The sequence below is a fragment of the Mastigoproctus giganteus genome, chromosome 6 (assembly GCF_048544385.1).
Source record: "Mastigoproctus giganteus isolate SK-2022 chromosome 6, ASM4854438v1, whole genome shotgun sequence".
NCBI classification, from domain to species: Eukaryota; Metazoa; Arthropoda; class Arachnida; order Uropygi; family Thelyphonidae; genus Mastigoproctus; species Mastigoproctus giganteus.
This window is the reverse complement of record NC_143580.1, coordinates 8369156-8388738: the sequence shown is the minus strand read 5'-3', so window position 1 is coordinate 8388738 and position 19583 is coordinate 8369156. Positions and strand designations below refer to the sequence as shown.

At 38.3% G+C, this 19583-nt stretch overlaps 1 protein-coding gene across 1 annotated transcript; it reads right to left on the bottom strand.

The window, feature by feature from the left end:
- Positions 1-11834: 11834 nt before the first annotated feature.
- On the bottom strand, positions 11835-12992 carry lsn (vacuolar-sorting protein SNF8). The gene has a single exon (XM_090374925.1). The coding sequence runs from the start codon at positions 12816-12818 to the stop codon at positions 12072-12074; it is 747 nt and encodes a 248-aa protein (XP_090231051.1). The 5' UTR covers positions 12819-12992; the 3' UTR covers positions 11835-12071.
- Between the last annotated feature and the right edge of the window lie 6591 nt (positions 12993-19583).

Sequence of the window (19583 nt, the reverse complement as noted above, 5' to 3'; positions counted from 1 at the left end):
TACGGGAGCCCTAATTTTACGAAAATTAGTGGGTCTAGACAACTCAAGTTGTCTGTCCAACATAAAAGGTCATCCGAAATGTGAAAGACAGAGCTAGTTTGGCTGAAGCCACCAGTTTTTCAAAGCCTTCATTTTTAAAAGGAACTCATCCAGTTGACAAAGACCTTTCAATAGCTGCTAAGGAAGCAACTTTTGCATTCCATACTGCTACTCACAATTCAGGCTTCAAAACAGTGGATTGTACATCAATCCACTGTTTTGAAGAATATAAATTTAAATGTAAATTTAAAGAATTTACATATAGAAATATGTAAATTCTTTAAACCAAATTTTGGTCTTGTAAGAACAAAGTTATTGCACCAATGGCAATTGATGAACTTAATGAAGATTTATGTAAATCTAATTTTATATCCATAATAACTGATGCTTCCAATAGAAAAGAAATTAAAATTGTACTGCGTGTTGTGCGACACTTTATACCAGAACAGGGAGTAAAAGTTAGGGTTTTAGATTTTAAGTAAGTTCCAACATAAAAGGTCACCTGAAATGTGAAAGACATAGAGCTAATTTGGCTGTAGCTGCCAGTTCTTCAAAACCTTCATTTTTAAAAGGAACTGATCCAGTTGACAAACTTCAGAAATATTGAAAATTATTTGTTTTGGGTTATCAAACACCATAATTTATAAAAAAAAAAGGTTTTTTGGTTTTGTGTTGATAACTGTAACATCAACCGAGTGATGATGCTCGAGGGTGCATAAGTACATGCCTTGAGTGACCGCAAGCCCATGCTGTTTCCTGTATTCTCTCTGCCTTGTGAACTAGGTCTGCCCAGTAGCACGGTCACCATACTCCCCACAGCGGATTGAAAATGCCGATTCGAATCCTGTTTCTGAGCCAAAGGACTTTTTTTCACTCCCTGGCCCGAGTTAGTTGATAGCACAGTTTACCTCCCTGGAACTCGGGTTTTTCATCCAGCAAAACAGGCAAATCGATCAGGGAACACATACAATACACATGGGTAAATGAAATAACTTTCCAGGGGACCCTAATGAAATAGTTTTTATACCTTGTGAATTCTGATAGTGTGGTCATCTCGGAGTGTAAACAGAAAATTTATTTATGTTTAAAGCGGATTAAAGAAAGAAATGGGAAGAAATATTGCGAGTGTTCATTATAGTGCCCATATTAGTAGAGGCATATTATTATTATTATTATAATTGGCCATATGGTGCAAGGAAGCCTGAGGCTTATGCTGCACCAGCCAAAAAAAATTTTGATTTACCCTACGACCCAGAGAGAGAGAGAGAGAAGTAGAAGGAAATCACCAAGAAAGAGAAGAATGATGATATCCAGCTCAGGACCCTGAGCTGGATATCATCATTCCCTGGGTTTGTGCTACGCCCATACTAACCAGATGCGAGCCCCTGGGGTGAATATCATTCAAGAAAGCAAGCTTATACAGCATCAGCCAAAAAAAAAAAAAAAAAAAAAGAATTTATTTAAGCTGTAACTTCCACAACAACAGATGGAAGTTTCTTCCAGCAATCAACCACTCACTGGCTAAAGGCAAACTTCTGCAGATTTATTCTACAACTGTCTTTTCTCAATTTCAATTTACGCCCCCTCAGGAGACTAATCTGGGTAAGAGGAAGAATCCCATCAGCATTGAGATTGCTCAAACCATTCAAGACCTTATACACCTCCCAGGTGCCTAGTCTCCAGACACTGCAATTTGCAGAACTTAAGCAATTCTTTGTAAGAGCAACCCTTTGCTCCATTCACCAACCTCGTTGCCCTTCTCTGTACTCGTTCCAGCAGCTCTACATCCTTTCTAAAATGAGGCCTCCAAACCTGTATACAGTACTCAAGGTGTGGCCTAACCATTGCCTTATACAAGGGGATAATCACCTCCTCCTTATCCCTTCTAGAAAAATTCCTGTATATCATTGACAAGACATCATGTGCTACTTTTGCATATTGTTCAAAATTGTCTTTACACTGCATTTGATGTCTTACCTATTGAAATAGAAGCACTCGTAGTGAAAATTTACATTTTCACGTTTATACCATGCGTGTAACCAGAGAGAATTCTGAGTTCGTGGACACTTAGTAGAAAAATGTTCTGCAACCCAGTTTCTTTCTCTACTTCCAGATATTGAGAGGATTTTCCAAATTTATAATGGATTAAAGTCTTACTGTTGTTTTTGAGAGCAAACAATTGTTGGGAAATGTACTTGTGGTTTTGTTCAGGGACAACTCACTTCATTTAACAATGCAATCTTGATAATGGAGAAAACAAAAGTAAGTGCGACTGACATTCTTGGCAAGCAGCTCCACTAAACACCTAAATTTGCCTGCTCTGAATTTATTTACAGGTGCAAAACTGTAGTACATGATGTTCTCTAGGGTTGTGTGTGTTGAGTGTTGTTGTTGTTGTTCGGTTTAACGACACAAGGGCAACTAAGGCCAAATTGTGTCTCTTCATCGTTAATTGACAAAAAGCATATTGTTAGAGAGATTACATTATATGCTTCTGTACAAACCAATATGTTTTAGATATAATAAAAGTTCTTCAATATTTGCTTCATTTCCTAAGATGCGAGATAAATCAGGTGATATATTCAATTTAGAGAGACTGAAAAGTGTTTGACCGGATGGTTGAATGTAAGGGACAATCAACCAGGAAATGACGGACTGTAAGCTGCGTCTGACAGGATGGGCACTGTGGTGGGCTTTCACCCAATAATAGAAAGAGATGAGTGTGGTGAGTATGTCCAATTCTGAGTCTTGCCAATACAACTTCCTCTCGTCTGTTTCTTCGGAAGCCAGACAGCCACAGCTTTGGATCTTCTTTTATCTGGTAAAGTTTATTGTTAGGCTCACTTTTCCAGGTCTGTGACCATTTATTGTAGCAGGCTTTGCGTATGACAGACTTAAAATCAGAGAAAGGAACCTGAGGATGTTGTGAGAGAGCGGGTTGAGGATGTTTAGCGGCAAAGTCGGCACTTTCATTTCCCGGAATGCCTGCATGGCCAGGGATCCAGCAAAACCTAATTGACTGATTGGACACACTGCAAGTAAATAGCTGGGAATGAATCTGTTTCAATGTAGGGTGAGAAATGGAGGAATTCTTACTTATGGCAGAGACAGCACTAAGAGAATCTGTGTAAATTATGGCAGATGAAATGGAAAGCTCAATTATTTTACTAAGCGCTAATTTAATGGCATATAATTCAGATGTGAAGACGCTGCAAGCAAGCGGTAGTGTGGCTGAAATTGTACATAAAGGAAAAACTGCCGCAGCACCTACCATACTCTCAGTTTTTGAACCATCCGTATAAATTTTACAGGCATGGTTGTCCGTAGCATGAGCTGAATGTAACTGTCTGATGTTGCAGGAAGGTATATTTTTCCCCCACTATGTGTTGAGTGCCACAGCAACCAAAGCTATGAGGCACCAGTAAACTGTCTGCATGTATTCTTTGGTCAGTTTGCTGGATGATAAAACCTGAGTTGCAGGGAGAAACACCATGCAACTCAAGCCTCAGGCCCACTAACCCAGCCATGTAAAGAAAGCCCATAAAAATTTGTGGGCTTTCTTTACAACATTGATAGTAGAACCAAGGCCTTTTCCACCTGGAGTGAGGACTGTAATTATATCAGCTGTGCACCCATAATAAGGGCTCACATTTGAGATGCAATTTCATCATTTGAAATTGATGGCTATGCAGATTGTGGACAGATCACTTTCAGCAACATTGATAGGAGTTGAACCAAGGCCTTTTCCACCTGGAGTGAGGACGGCAATTGTATCAACTGTGCACCCATAAGGGCTCACATTTGAGATGTAATTTCATCATTTGAAGGATGGCTGTGCAAATTGTTGACAGATCACTTTCAAAGACTCCCTACCTCTTTGAAACAAGGTCATAGTTGAAAACTTGTCTTCACAATCGGCTGATAATAAAAGAGGTTGTTTATGCATGGGTATGGCACTTCCATCTACCCAAGTAGTATGAATGCATTGTTTATTCATCCCATATTGTGAACACTTTCACGAGTTGCTAGTTCAGTAGAGAAGACTACTGTTACTTATTTTCAGATGGCCACCACCACCCAGACGGCACCATTTCAAAGCTAGTTGGCTTCATCATCGGTGGGCGGGCAGGTACCCTGTTGCGATAGTGGCAATCCAGTTATGAAGTATAACTCCACAATATGAAAGATGTTTGATGGTGTGATGGTTTACAGACTTGTGAAATACAGACTTCTGCAAGGAGGGGATTTTCAAGTTGAAACACAGATGGGAAAAATGTATAACTGTGGGTGGTGACTGCATAGAGGTCTTAACATGCTGTCCAAATTTCGTGAATGATATTACAGGAACTATTGTATATGTTTGAGAAAACATTTTGAATGCCCCTCGTACAGTGGTGCATTATACCTTCATGGGGCCTAGTGTTTATGGCACCCGGAGCAAATAAAAAAAAAATTTGCACCCTTGAAAACTGTTCTTTTGGAATTTTTGCATTTTTTAACCATAAAAAGGAGTCCCAAAATTTGGTGCCCAGGACTCTGCCCCAACCTAGTTACACCACTAATGGGGCCCAAGGAAAAACGGAATTTGGGTGCCCATCTAAAGAAAAAAACTAATAAAGAGCATTTTCAATTTCATTTTATTGTGACAACAAAACAAATAAATTATATGACATAAGAAAAATATCTAACCCAGAAGAATAATTCAGAAATAATACACACACCTAATAAGTATTTTTACGCTACTTTATTTGGACTTTTCGTGCTTTTTGGGATTAGAAATTGTATATCAGTTCATTATAATCAATCCTGTTTGTAATATTATTCTCAATACAAATTATTCCCAAATTACTTAATCTTTCTTGTCTAAGTGAATTTCTAATATAATTCTTAACTCTTAAGCACAGAGAATGATCATTCTGCTGATGCGTTCGAAACAAGAATTGACAAAAATATTTTTAAAATTATGTCTACATTACAAAAAGTTGATACTAATCCTCCTTGAATTGCTTCATACATTAAAGGTGAATTTAAATTTTTATTTTTTGCAAAATGTATTAAATGTGTTAATTCTTCTTTAAAAACATTAGTGTCAATGTCATCTGAGTAAGTATTTATTAAATTGATAATACAGTTGTTGCAGTAGCGTAGCTACCCTTTTTCGGACCCGGAGGCAAAGAACATGTTTGGGCCCCTACTTAATTAATGAAAATTGCAAAAAGAGGAGACAGCCAAAGATGCCGGGCCCCTAAAGGGCCTGGAGGCAATTGAACTTTCTACCTGACAAGTTCATTGACCTTGGCAGGTAGAAAGTTCAATTTCCAAGAAAAGTCACTTAAAAATATTAGTAAAAAAACAGCAATGAGTTTTTGGTAGCTGCCTACATGGTAGCTATGCCACCGAGTTATATTCTCTTGGTGATGTTTCCTTCCAATTTAAATTTGTAAATATAGCAAAATAATTAAAAATATTTTGGTATGCTTCAACATGTCTTTAATTTCTACTAACAATTTATCGCAAATAACATTTAAACAATTTACAACAAATGATTGTTTGCCTGTCAATTGCACACCCCAAAACCAAACTGGTTGAGAGGGTCATGGCTACTGTCTCCCTGCTGCCTTAAGTGTAAGGGTGACAGCAGTTCCAGTTACATAAAAGGCATCTTTATTTTTTCAACTAACTGAACTATTTAAGGAAGAACTAAATATAAAATTTCAGCAAAATCGGAAAAACCATTTTTGAAAAAAATGTAATTTTCAAATTAATCTTCAAGTTCATTGACCTTGGCAGGTAGAAAGTTCAATTTCCAACAAAAGTCACAAAAATATTATTAAAAAAACAGCAATGAGTTTTTGAAACAATGATTTTGGTGGCTCCCTCTGATCGGGCCCTAGGCAGATGTCTTTTTTGCCTATAGGATAACACGCCACTGCCCTTGTACATTGTTGTATTTCTTAAAATATATATTGTGTTCTGTTAGGGTAGTCTGGTGTACTTCCAATTTGCACCTCATGAAAATGAGAGAGGAGAAATAGAAACAATTTTAACAAACCGGACAAAAATATAATAATATTCACTGCAACAATGTTTTTTTTTGTTTTTGCATTTATTGATAACTTAAAGGCACTGACCCTTCACCATAAAATGTTGTTTTTTCTACAGCAGCCCAAACATAATGGGTATCACAGTCTGAGTATTCCAGTACAGCAGTTTACTAGAATAGCCCCTCTAACACTACCCTATAACATGCTGCCACCTGACAGTTAGAACTGGCAACATACTTTGGTATGGGATATTATTTTGGGATTAGTGATATTTGTTCATCAAATAACTTTAGCACTAGTTTCACAAACAGACATGGCTAACAGGCTGAGATAATTCTTAATGACGTTATGTAGTAACTGATAATTAACACAATACATGCCATTCTGGATGTACAGTACATCAATTTTTTTTTTTAATGCTTAAAATTTCAAGAATGGCAATGACTGAGTAATTCTTAATTTAGTAATTATCAAGTTAATTTTTTTTTTTTTTTTTTTGATTTGGTAGTTGTTGGCGCATCGGCTTCTGTGGCCATATTGCACCTCCCAAGGTTTTTGCAGTACTTTGATCCAAGCCCGAGGCGGGAATCGAACCCGCGACCTTTGGGCTGCCGGGCCGGTACTTTACCTACTCGGCTAGCCTGGTCGGCTTTATCAAGTTAACTTGATAGTCAATTTTACTTGGGTATAGCATTCCATCATGTTCTTTAACTCTTCATTAAAGAATATGATGTTTATTGCGGGGCTAGCTCATTTCATGAGTGGTCTCTAGTAGTACTGACACAATCCAAGTTTAAAAATATATAATGTAGCTGCCTGCATAAGAACATTTTTAAGTGTTTTATCCTGGTTAATAAGGAAATGTGGAAGTAAGTATTTTTTAAAAAATATTTTGTAACATAAATCAGCCACAGGCTGATTTTTTATAACACTGCTGCATATGCATACTATAAAAGAAAATTATAATAATTATAAATATATTTTACAGGCCAGCGTAGCTGAGTGGTCAGGCACGAGGGTGCATAAATACATGCCTTGAGTGATCAGGGTTCAAGCCCATTACTAAATACAGTGCTGTTTCTTGTCTTCTATTTTGTGAACTCCTCTGATCATGTAGTCATCCCAGAGTATAAACAGAAAATTTATTTATTTTAGTAAAGTTCAAGTGGACAGAAAATTTCATTGATATATTTTTTTCTGATAAAGAGCAGTAAATGAATTGTAAAAATAAATATCAAGTTCATTATGACAACAGCTTAATTTTATTCATTATCCAAAGTGGTCAATAATTACAGAACTCTATTTTTAAAAAATTTACAACCCAGAGTAAAATAGTTTTTAACTGAAATTTTGTTTTCTCTTACTGGCATTACAGTGTTTCTAAAAATCATTCATCATAAAAAAAAAAATTAAAATAAAATCGATAAGGAACATTTATATTTCAGGCTATGGCACAATTTCTGCAGCAACCAAATCAATCAAGCCTATATTTTGAGAGAGTACTAGCAATGTTTGAAAGACAAAATAATGCTTAACCCTTGTTTATTCAAAAGCTGCTTGTTACCTAAATGCTTTTCATAAACCCTTGTTGAAATGTACTGAAACTCACTAGTTCACTGAATCCTACATTTTTTTAAAGGAAAATTCCAAAATCAGAAGGGTGCTTCAATTGCTTCACACAGCTATTCACAAGCTAATTACATATGGAAGAAAATATTGTTTTAGAATATTAAGTTATGAGGTATAAAAAATGTAAAATGACATAAAACTGCAAAGCATGTAAAGTGGTCATCTCAGAATGTAAGTTATGATTATTATGAACAGCACAACAAACAGGACTACCTTACTGGGTATTCCTTACTACTAACTTGGTGCTGAGCTTTAAAAACAAAAAAAAAAATTATTGATAGTAATAACATCTTCATTTAATTTCCCATTCATTTTCTATATTGTATACTATGATGCAGCCCAAGGTGATCGTAAAAGTTTACAACTTCATTGTAACTATTTTGAGTATGCCAATCCTACACAGCAGCTTAGTTAGCAAGATACAGTGCTGTATACCAGTGGTTCTCAACCTTTTTTTTTGCTTGTGGCCCACTTCTGAGTTTCATTCATCTCTGTGGCCCTACCTTTCATATTGTTTAATTATAATAAATGTAATATTTATAATAAATATGTACTTTATCAACTGCACTTTTTATTTATAACGTGTTATTTATTTATAATATAAGGAATATTAATAATAAAAATGGGGTTTATTAACTACAATCTTTATTTATAATAGAATTTTTACTTATATATGTTATTTATTCACAATATATCATTATGCTCCTAACAAAAAATATTACAATAATATTATTGTCACTTAGTTTTTAGTGAGATCCTTGTGGATCTCACTAATTTCTTTTTTTATATTAGTAATAATTTTATTTTAGAAGTGAACTTTTCATGGCCCACTTAAATTTCCATGGCTCCCAATTTTATGACTTTTACTTGTGGTTCCTCAGAAATATAGCATGGCCCCCCCCGTCGAGAACCACTGCTGTATACCAGTTGTTTCAAGAGGTGTGGTATGATTGTTGATGACCTGGAAGAATTTCAATAAAGTACTTTTCAATAAAGGTGGTAGTTAGCTGATCTTAGGCAGAGAGGATAAGGGTTTTTCAGCCTGCACAATATGCAACATTGCACAGTGCATATGAAGTCTGTGCAAATACATTTCTACAGATAGGTTCCTTTCTACATAAAAAAAAAAAAAAAAAAAAAATTTAAATAACAAAAAAATAAATTTTTTTTTTCTTTTGCTTTTGGGGTTACTTTTCTTCTAAAAAGTTACTGATTCTGAACAAATATTGAATACCGTTCCCTTATCTGTAAGATAGTGCCCCCAAAGCTACTACCTGATTCAAGAGAAGGCAGGTTTACAGATTCATCTCTTACAAATGCAGTTTACCCTCTGTCCCACTGACATTCATTTTCTGTTGCATGCCTTTTCTACAGCTACTTCTATGGGCACTGTTCTTCTGAGAGTTGGCATCTGTAATTCCACTGGTCTCTACCAAACCAGTGAACATCCACTCACTGTCCACCTGTGGACAGACATTGAACTAACTTTTCCATTGCATATTATTTCCCAAAAATTTATAATCTATTAAAATTCAAGTCCCTTCTTCAACCCATGCATAGTACTAAATACTATAGGTTCTAATAACATTAAAACATGTGTGCACGCACACACACCAGGGAGGACTTTTTTGCACACGCTAAAATTGGAAGAGAAACTGTTGAAGCTAAACATAAAAAAGGCACCTGAGGTGGATAGGATCTATTCTATATTAAGGGAGGCAGCTGTTTGTTTGGGAATTTTTTTAGGTGCATCGGTGTCTATGGCCATAATGTGTTAAGGGTTGGTTGGTTGTTGGGTTTTATTGGCGCATTAGCAACTAAGGCTATAATGTGCAAGTTTAAGGGAGGCAGCAAAGGAAGTATCCAAACCCTTAGCCATAATTATCAGTGCATCTTTGGATTCCTGTCCTTGTGGACTGGAGATGCACAAATATATCCCCAATTCACAAAGGGTGACATGGATATTTAAGGGACCTGTTAGCATAACTTCTGTTCCAGAGAAAATAACAGTCACTGGTTAAAGAAATGCAGGACAGGGGTGCAGTTATACTTCAGTTCAAGGCCATATTGCTCCGGGGATATGCAGTGGTCATTCCCTGACCTTTCCGCATCCCCTGTATTTGGTGGTCACGGGCTCAAACCCCAGTCTAATCAAGAAGCATATGCTACGCACTGCTGCTCTTGCCCACCTGGCTATGGAGGTGCCAAATTGTATGACTAATTTAATTGGATACTATAATGCAGTAACAAAGAAACTGAATGCAAAAAATATTTTGATATCATATACTTAGATTTCAGGAAAGCTTTTGATAATGTTGCACATAAAAGACTGTGTACAAATTAGAGAAGTGTGACATTAAGGTAACCTACTATTATGATAAAGGGATGGATGAGTTAGAGAAAAAACAGAGTGGTTACTAATGGACACTGCTCTTCACAGAGTGTTAGTGGAGTCCCACAGGGTTTGGTGTGCTTGGCCCATTTTCTGTATTTATTGATGTAATAAAAGACCTGGGAGTAATTGTGCAGTGAGATACAAAGTTCTCTGAGAAATGCAGACAGGCTGCTTGGGCAGTTCATAGGGTTTTGTCAATGATATACAGGAACTTTGCTAGCAGGGATAAGGAGGTGATTATTCCATTGTATAAGGCAATGGTTAGGCTGCATCTTGAGTACTGAATACAGGTCTGGAGACCTCATTTTAGGAAGCCTTTAGATCTGTTGTAATGAATGCAGAGAAGGACAATGAGATTGGTGAGGGGAGCAAAAGGGTAGTCTTACCAGTAAAGGCTTCAGTTCTGCAAATTGCAGCATCTGGACACTAGGCACCTGTGAGGTGATTTGAGTGAAGCATTTAAGGCTTTGAATGGATTGAGCAAGCTATGCTGATGGCATTCTTCCTCTTGATGAACCTACACACACACGAGGGACATAAACTGAAATTGAGGAAGCAAATTCAAACTATGCACTTTCACAATCTGTTGTTGTGGAAGGGGGTAGTTTGAATAAATTCAAGGAAGAACTGGACAAACTATTCGAGGGGATGGACAGGTGAAGTAAAATTGTTTTTTTTTTTTTTTTTTTTTCACTGATACAGTATAAACTTGCTTTCTTGCATCATTTGTCACTACTCACACTAATACACTTTTTAGTGGATATGAAATAAAATTCTGAACTCATCATGGATAGCTCCACTTTCCATATAATACTTTTAAATTATACTGTACAATTCATTAAAAATTTTAAATTTAAATCATATACTTTATTTAGTGTAAAAAAACTTAAGTAAAATTCAAATCATACTGTATTGAATACTGTTAATGGACCCAATTCATTAATTGGAACTTAGGAAAACATTGATAGTAAATAATCATGGGGCATAAAAGTGTACTCTTTACTAAAAAAACAATTCAGTTCTACAAATTGCAATGTCTGGAAACTAGGCACCTGTGAAGAGATGCAATTAAAGTGTTTATAGTTTTAAACAATTTGAACAAACTAAATGACATCATCCTTACTCTTTCTCATATTGTTAGATGGAATGTACAAATGAGTGGATTTTTTTTTTTTTTTTGCTGATGGCAACTATTAGGCTCCTGTTGTATACCATTTGTAAGTGCTAATGTGATAGGCGGTATACCATTTGTATGCAACAGTGCTAATGTGATAGGCGAAGGAAACTAAAAAATTCCTTCTTAGATAATGAGAAACAATTACGACAAGTTGTGCATTCTCTAAAATATCAGATATGCCATTCTTAGGTATTTTACAGGGGCATAAAAAAAAACCAAAAATCAATCTCTGCAATACCAATATTAGTGGCAGAACAAAGTTTATTGAAGAGTGGCTGCATTTTTCTCCTATGCCATAGCAGCTACAGGTCCTACATCATATTTAAAAATCTGTTTTGTATTATTTGTAATGTTAAAAATCTGCAATTATTCATTCACAATCAAATTATAAGTTTGTGCACTACTACAGTATTGATCAAATATGTCTAATGCTTAACAATACAATATTCTGCAAAACTCTATTCCCCATAAGTTCAAGCATATCAAGAAAAGTCTAATATACATTGAAGTATTTATTATATTGTACATTCTCTATTTTTTTACTCTCTGAAATTCACAAGTTACAAGCACAAATAAAAAGTTCTCAAGTTTACACACATAAATGAAGTATTGTTCCAAATCAGCTGATGAAAAGATTCAATAAGCAGAATGTAACTGTAAATAAAACTCATGATTTCGAACCAAAATTCTTTTCATGTAATAAATGACTAAAACGGTAGGCTTTGCAACTGCAACTCGTGCACAAATTATCTTTGAAAAGTTATTTAAGGAGAGTCAAATTACAAAGTTATAAGAAACCTTCCAAATTTTTAACAAGGCCAGGAAACCAGTATAAGGTTTCTTCAGCCTGATCATCAACCCACGCCAAGCCTTCTTTTACTAGGTCATCTAAAGCTTTATTTGCTCTTTCTTCACTCCACTCAAGTTTTTCTTTTACAGAAGTGAGCGATACATAACCAGTCTCTTCGGCCTTCTGAAGAATACTAGTGTGATCCATACTTAATTCAGCTGGTACTGACTGGATTATATAACGCCCATCAGTCGGGATTAGACGAAAACCATTCCCCAATATCTTCAGTTTATCAACAGCACGTTGCAAATCATCAAAAGTTATATCCTCCTGCCTATTTTTGCTTCCTCTAGAAGACATTACCCTATCTCGCAATTCATCTAAACTTATTATACCACCATTCTTATGTCTTGTCGCCAAACACACCTCAACAATCTGTACACCTAATTCATAATAGAAATCACCAACGCCTAACATTTTGGCCCAAAATCCTTTACTAGATGCTAATGGATCAACTCCAACAGTGGCACACATTTCCTGAAACTGGCGTCTAAACTGAGAACTTTTACGAATATCATTTTTATACTTGCCTGCGAATTCCTGAAGTTTTGTCCTGAAATCTTCCATCTGTTTTGTCATCTGCTGGAACTGATCTTCAGCAATCTCATTACCTTTATCTTTAAATCTAGCTTGTGTTAGCTGTTGTTTCCGAATAGCCCCTATTCCACCAGCACGCCGACGCATTTTGGCTTCTTATATTAGTACTTTAAACACACACACACATACACCCAGTCCAAAAGGATTCTTAAAAAAGAAAAAAAACAAACTCGGTCTAATTTTCAATAATAAAATATACACTTAAACAAAATATCATATCAAAAGACTACTGCAGTAAATATTCTATTCTACGACTTCTAGGAATTAACTCCCACTAGCAGCGCTCTCTTGTGGGAACAAATGTCATACATTCCCACTAAAAGAATCCACAATACAGTACCTTAAAAAAAATAAATAATAATAATAATAAATGAATATATAAAATAACCTAAAAACATTCATGAAAGCTGATTTATGAAAAATTGCAAGGATTTTCTTCACATAATTCGGTATCCTCAAAGAACAGTGATTAAGAAACAAGCACTAACAAAATAGTTTAGCTAAACGTAATAATTCTCTGGTATAGATGCTCACATCTGGTGAGTATGGGCTTGGCACACCTAGCTGGATATAAAAAAAAAAAAAAAAAACTATTATATTTAGGCCACCTGAATAATTAAATTCATCTTCCGTGCGTGGTCGATCAATGGTCGATTTGTCTGTTTTGGTGGACGAAAAACTCCAGATTCCGGGGCGAAAATCTTACTATCTATGCCGAGACCGACTAACTCAGCCACGGAGTGGGAAAAAACGCCCATTAAAGTTCCTCACATCATCGACGGGATTCGAATCCGGGCCTTTTCCACACGGTGTGGGGAGGACAGTGACGATACCACTATGCTACCAACGCAGACTGAGCTGGATATCGTCATTCTTCTTTTTCTTGGTCTCTCTCTCTCTCTCTCTCTCTCTCTCTCTCTCTCTCTCGGGGTAATTCAAAAAATTGTTTTTTCCGCTGGTGCAGCATAAGCTTCAGGCTTTCTTGCACTATATGGCTAATAACAATTTTAAGGGCGTATGCAGCATAAGCCTTAGGCTTTCTTGCACTATATGGCTAATAATAATTGAAGGGTACGATAGCCCCGTGGTTACGACACTGGACTACCAGACTGATGGACCCAGGTTCGAGTACCGCCTTGGTAGACACGAACGCGGCTCCATCTCTCTGAGTGACCGGAATAATAATGATTTATAATAAATTAGAATAATAATAACAAATAGATTAACAGTAATAAAAATTAATAAAATAAATAAACATCGTGAAAGTTGCTCCAAGGGACGTACCTATCCCAAGTTCGGAGTGGCGGCTAAGGCAGATTGTGGTGCCACCTAGCGTCACTCGCGGGAAACTACCACTGACATAAGCCGAAGCTAAACTGGTCCACCTCCATAGATGGATGATGTCGCAGAGAAATATTAATCATACTGCATTGAGTATGGCGCAGGATAAAGTCACTCGCGTTTAGGCCTTAGGCAGAGGGGTCGATTCGAAAAATCAGAGACGTTCTCTCGAGGAAGACAATGGACCGAGTGGCGCTGTCCCCCGTATGGTTACGACAATAGAAGAGCAAGACCATCCAGCCCCACCAACTGGAAGTGCTTCCTGCGCAACTGCACTAGTGACCACCCAGGAAGGAAGAAAACGCCAACGCATGAAGTGGAGCATCGAAATGAATACGTACATCACGCAAGCATACTACGAAATAGCGAAGCTGGAGACCGATATGACAACTTACAGGGCGAGACTACATACCAAGTGGCTGGAACGATTCCCAGATATCCATGTCAGCGAATAGCAAACCAGAGAAGGACCATCGTCTCGAAGAACCTGATAGCTCCTGAAATCTTGAAAAAAATCAAGCAGGACGTGAGCGATCAACTACAAAGGATAAAGAATTTGGAACCAGAGGAGGAAGAACATACCACCACCAAAACAGAGGAGAAAGAGCAAGACCAAATACAACCACAGCAGCTGAAGTGGAAATAGACGAGGCGATGATATCCAGAATAGTGGACGAGTGGAAGAATGCCCTAAGAGAATTCGAAGGAATGGACCCCAGAAAGACTCACGTGATACCAAAGCAGAGGCCGAATAGCACCTTGGGGAGGTGCAACACAGGAGGCCACCCACACACCCGTGTATTATGCTGCGGTAGCAGCCGCAAGGATTAATAAACAACCGAATGGAAGAGAAGCGAGAGACCAGCAGCAGAACAACCGAAAACAAAAGGAATCACCAGCTTGGGGAAAGAAGACTTCAGGAGAAGATAGAAGAATTAAGTCATTATAGGCCAATTGACCCAGTACCAACGGGGCAATAGGAGTAAGAAATTAATTGAAAAAGTGAAGAGCATCCTCAAGAGAGACAGCATCCACAAAAACTATTATATTTAGGCTACCCGAATAATTAAATTCATCTGCCGTGCTGTGCCTTATGTCTGTTAATTGGGTGTGTTCTATGGTCGAGTTGGCTGTTTGCTGACGAAAAACCCCAGTTTCTGGTGGGGGAGAAACCTTGCTATATACGCCTGAGACTGGCTAACTCAGCCACGGAATGAAAAAAGCCCATTAATGTTCCTCGCGTCATCGACGGGATTCGAACCCGGGCCATTTCCATTCGGTGTGGGGAAGACGGTGACGATACCACTGAGCTACACGCGCAGACTAGACAGTGTCCACAGCAAACATGAGACAAAGAATCAGAAAAGAGGAGAGTACTGTACTTGGACACATTGAAGCAGAAACTCCTTGCACTCAGCAAGAGACTACGCCGATACAAAGAGAGCTCCCAGAGGAAAATAAACAACCGAATCTTCGATTAGGACCTAAGAGGATTCAACAGGAATCTCGAAGAAGACGGGAAAGAATGGAACGGGCCAACCGAGAAGAAGACGATTGAGGAGTTCTGGGGAAACATATGTAGCAGGGAAGTAAAAAGTAAGAGATAGAACTAGAACGCAAGAAAACAAAGGACGTACAAGAAATGAGAGGGTGGGAGATTCGGGAAGAAGAAGTAAATCAGACGATCAAGAACTCTCACAACTGCCGAACTCCAGGAATAGATAACGTCCATAACTACTGGTACAAGAAGCTCGTTTGCACACACACAAGCAACTGGCAGAGAAGTTCACCCGAATAATCAGGCACTCAGAGACAATCCCAAAGTTTCTCACTCAAGGAATCACATATCTGAAGTGTAAAGACGAAAATACAAGAAACCCAGCGAAATATAGGCCAATCGCCTGCCTCCCAACAATGTACAAGATCCTGACCAACTGCATAACCAGGAAGATATCAGACCACTTGGAGAGCCAGAACCTAATGGCCGAACAGCAGAAAGGATGCAAGCGGCTGAGCAAAGGATGCAAAGAGCAACATGTACACAGCCTACATCGATTACTGCAAGGCCTTCGACTCCGTGCCTCATAGACGGCTAATAGAGGCGCTGAACATCTACGAAGTCAATCCGATAGTGACAAACTTCCTTGGAGAAACGATGGCGAAATGAAGTACCACCGTAAGGTCGAAAACATCACAACCAGGCCAATTCCCATCAGGAGGGGAACCTTTCATGGAGATGCCCTGAGCCTATTGTGGTACTGTCTAGCACTTAACCCGCTATCTACCATGCTCAACAGTCGCAAGTACAGATATAACTTTAAAGAAGGAAGGAAGAACATGTACACCCTCATCCACCTGATGTACATGGACGACATCAAGCTCTACGCGGGAACCGAGAAGCACCTTCAGCAACTACACCAGACCACTGAAGAATTCATTGATATTAGGATGGAATTTGGTCTAGACAAGTGCAAGACCCACGGATTGCCTCAGGGAAAATTATTCAACCGAAACTACCAGTTGCAGAGTGGTAAAGAGATCGAAGCCATGGCAGAGGGAGAAGCCTACAAATACTTGGAGGTGGTGCAGGCTCAGCAGTTGCAGCACAAGGAAATTAAGGCCTGCCTGACCGAAAAATATCATCAGAGACTCAGAAGCCTGCTGAAAATAAAGCTGAACGGAGGGAACACAGTTATAGCCATAAACACCTATGCAGTCCCAGTGCTAACATACTCCTTCGGGGTGGTCATAAATTGGATTAACACCGAGCTGGAGGATATCATGCGAAAGACAAGGACAATGATGACAAAGAGCCGCCAACACCACCTAAAATCTGCCGTGGAGGGACTGACAATTGTCCAGGAAGAAGGGGCCTGATAGACCTTATTTAGCAACAGAAGACAGCTATAGTTAACCTGAAGGATTACTTCCAGAAACACACAGCTGCACTCCAGCAGGCCATAAGGAAGATAGACAAGCGGTATGCTCCACTCAACCTAAGCGAGGAGTTCTCCCCAAACGTTTGAGGTACAAACGAAGCTAGAAAGATGGGCAGAGACGACTCTCCATGGCAGACACTACCATGATCTCCATCAAGATCACATAGATAAATTGCTTCCAATGCATGGCTCACGAACTGGACGCTCTTCCCCGAGACTGAAGGATTCATGCTCGCCATCCAAGACTAGGTAATAAACATTAGGAACTATAGAAAATACATTGCCAAGAAACCCGGAGTGTCCGATAACACATGTTGACGATGTCACCTGGCCTCAGAAACGATCCAACACATCACTTCGGGATGTGAGGTGATCACTCAGAGTGAATACACTCATAGACACGACCAGGTAGCCAGGATAATGCATCAGAAGCTAGCAAGGAAATAACAGTTGGTCGAAGAAAGTGTACCCTACTACAAGTAGGAACCCCAGGCAGTACTAGAGATCCCAACCCACAAGTCGTACTGGGACTGCGCTATAATAACCGATAGAACAATCCCGCACAACAGACCGGACATAACCCTTGCGGACAAGAAGGAAAAGGCTACCTATCTGATTGACATAGCGGTACCCAACACTGGCAACCTGCGGAAAAGCCATGGGGAAAAAATCAGGAAGTGCACGAACCTAAGACAGGAGTTCAAAGAGATGTGGCATATGTAACAAGTAACGACCATCCCGATCATTGTGTCTACCACAGTTATGGTGCCAAAGACCCTGCATAACAGGCTAGCAACAATAGATCTCCCAGCGAACACCTACAAGGAACTCCAGAATTAACAGAATACGTAGAAAACATGATGCCCTCAAATAATCAATGAAGCACAAGAACCCATACCGATAAAATATTTAAAATTATCAATTAAATAGAGAATAAACTATTTTATTTTCCTCGGTGTAATTGTGCAGTGAGATATGAAGTTCTCTGAGCAGTGCAGACAGGACAGCTCATAGGGTGTTGTCAGTGATATACAGGAATTTTTCCAGCAGGGATAACATTGTATACGGCAATGATCAGGCCACATCTTGAGTACTGAATGCAGGTCTGGAGGCCTCATTTTAGGAAGAAAGTAGAGCTGCTGGAACGAGGAAAGAGAAGGGCAATGAGATGATTGGTGAGGGAAATAAAGGGGGGGGGGTTGCTCTTACCAAGAAAGGCTTAAGTTTTGCAAAATTGCAGCGTCTGGAGACTAGGCAATTGTGAGGTTCTGTGATTGAAGTGTTAAAGACTTTGAATGGATTAAGGCGTTAAAGGCTCTGAATGTATTGCTACACGCAGATTCAAATTGAAGTAGGATGGTTTCAGAATAAAGTATATGTGTGGAAGTTTGTCTTTAGTTAGCGGGTGGTTGATTACTAGAACAAACTTCCCTTTTGTTGTGGAAGTTGATAACTTAAATAAATTGAAGGAAGAAGAAACAAGCTATTAAAAGGGATGAAGAGAAGAAATGGAATGCGAATTTTTTTTTTGGCTGATGCTGTATAAGCTTGCTTTCTTGCATCATTTTCTACTTCTAATGCTAATGCTGATGCTAAAGCAGTCTTCTTCTCATTATTCAATAAAATGTACATCCATAAATTCAATTCATTCAGATTCCAAAAAGAGAACATTTACCAAAAAAAAAAAAAATCTCCGTAATAATGAAAAATGAATGCACAATGTGTATAGAAAGACCATACGTCCCGGTTTATCAGGGATAGTCCCGGAATTTAAACTGATGTCCCAGTTAAAAATATTTTTATTTCAACTGCAAATTTTTTACTGGTCTATTTTTCTATTCCATGGAAATTAATTAACACTAACTTCCTAAGGAATTTATGGCTTCCGAGTTACTTAATAATATAATTATACACAAATGTAGAATCTTACGCAAACAGTAATATCATCATTCTTCTCTTTCTTGGTGATTGCTTTCTACTTCTGACCTCTCTCTTTCTCTCTCTCTCTCTCTCACTCACACAGAGTAACTCGGGAATTTTTTTTTTTTTGGCTGGGATTGTTAGGCAATAAGCCTCAGGCTTCCTTGCACCATATGGTTAATAATAATATCTATTACACAACCAGACAGCGAACCAGCTAAACCATACGGCAGCCTGTGAGCGCCTGGCAGTCTGCGAACTTTTCGATAGCTACCCTCAAAGCAAATATTTTTTTATTAAAAAGTATCTATTATTTCAAAATCTACTGGAGAGGGCTTAACTTAACTATAAAAAAAAAGGTAAAGTGCAGCCATTATCAACCCACTGCAGGATGGAAGCCTCCTCAACGATTCATGCTGAGGGAAATGGACCATAATCTGCCACGCTGGTCCAGTGCAGGTTGGCAGATCGTGTCTACCATCGTGTCTACCACAGGTATGGTGCCAAAGACCTAGCAGCAATAGATCTCCCAGCGAACACCTACATGAAACTCCAGAATTAACAGAATACGTAGAAAACATGGTGCCATCAAATAATCAATGAAGCACAAGAACCCATATATTAACTATATTAATTAATAATATTATTTTTA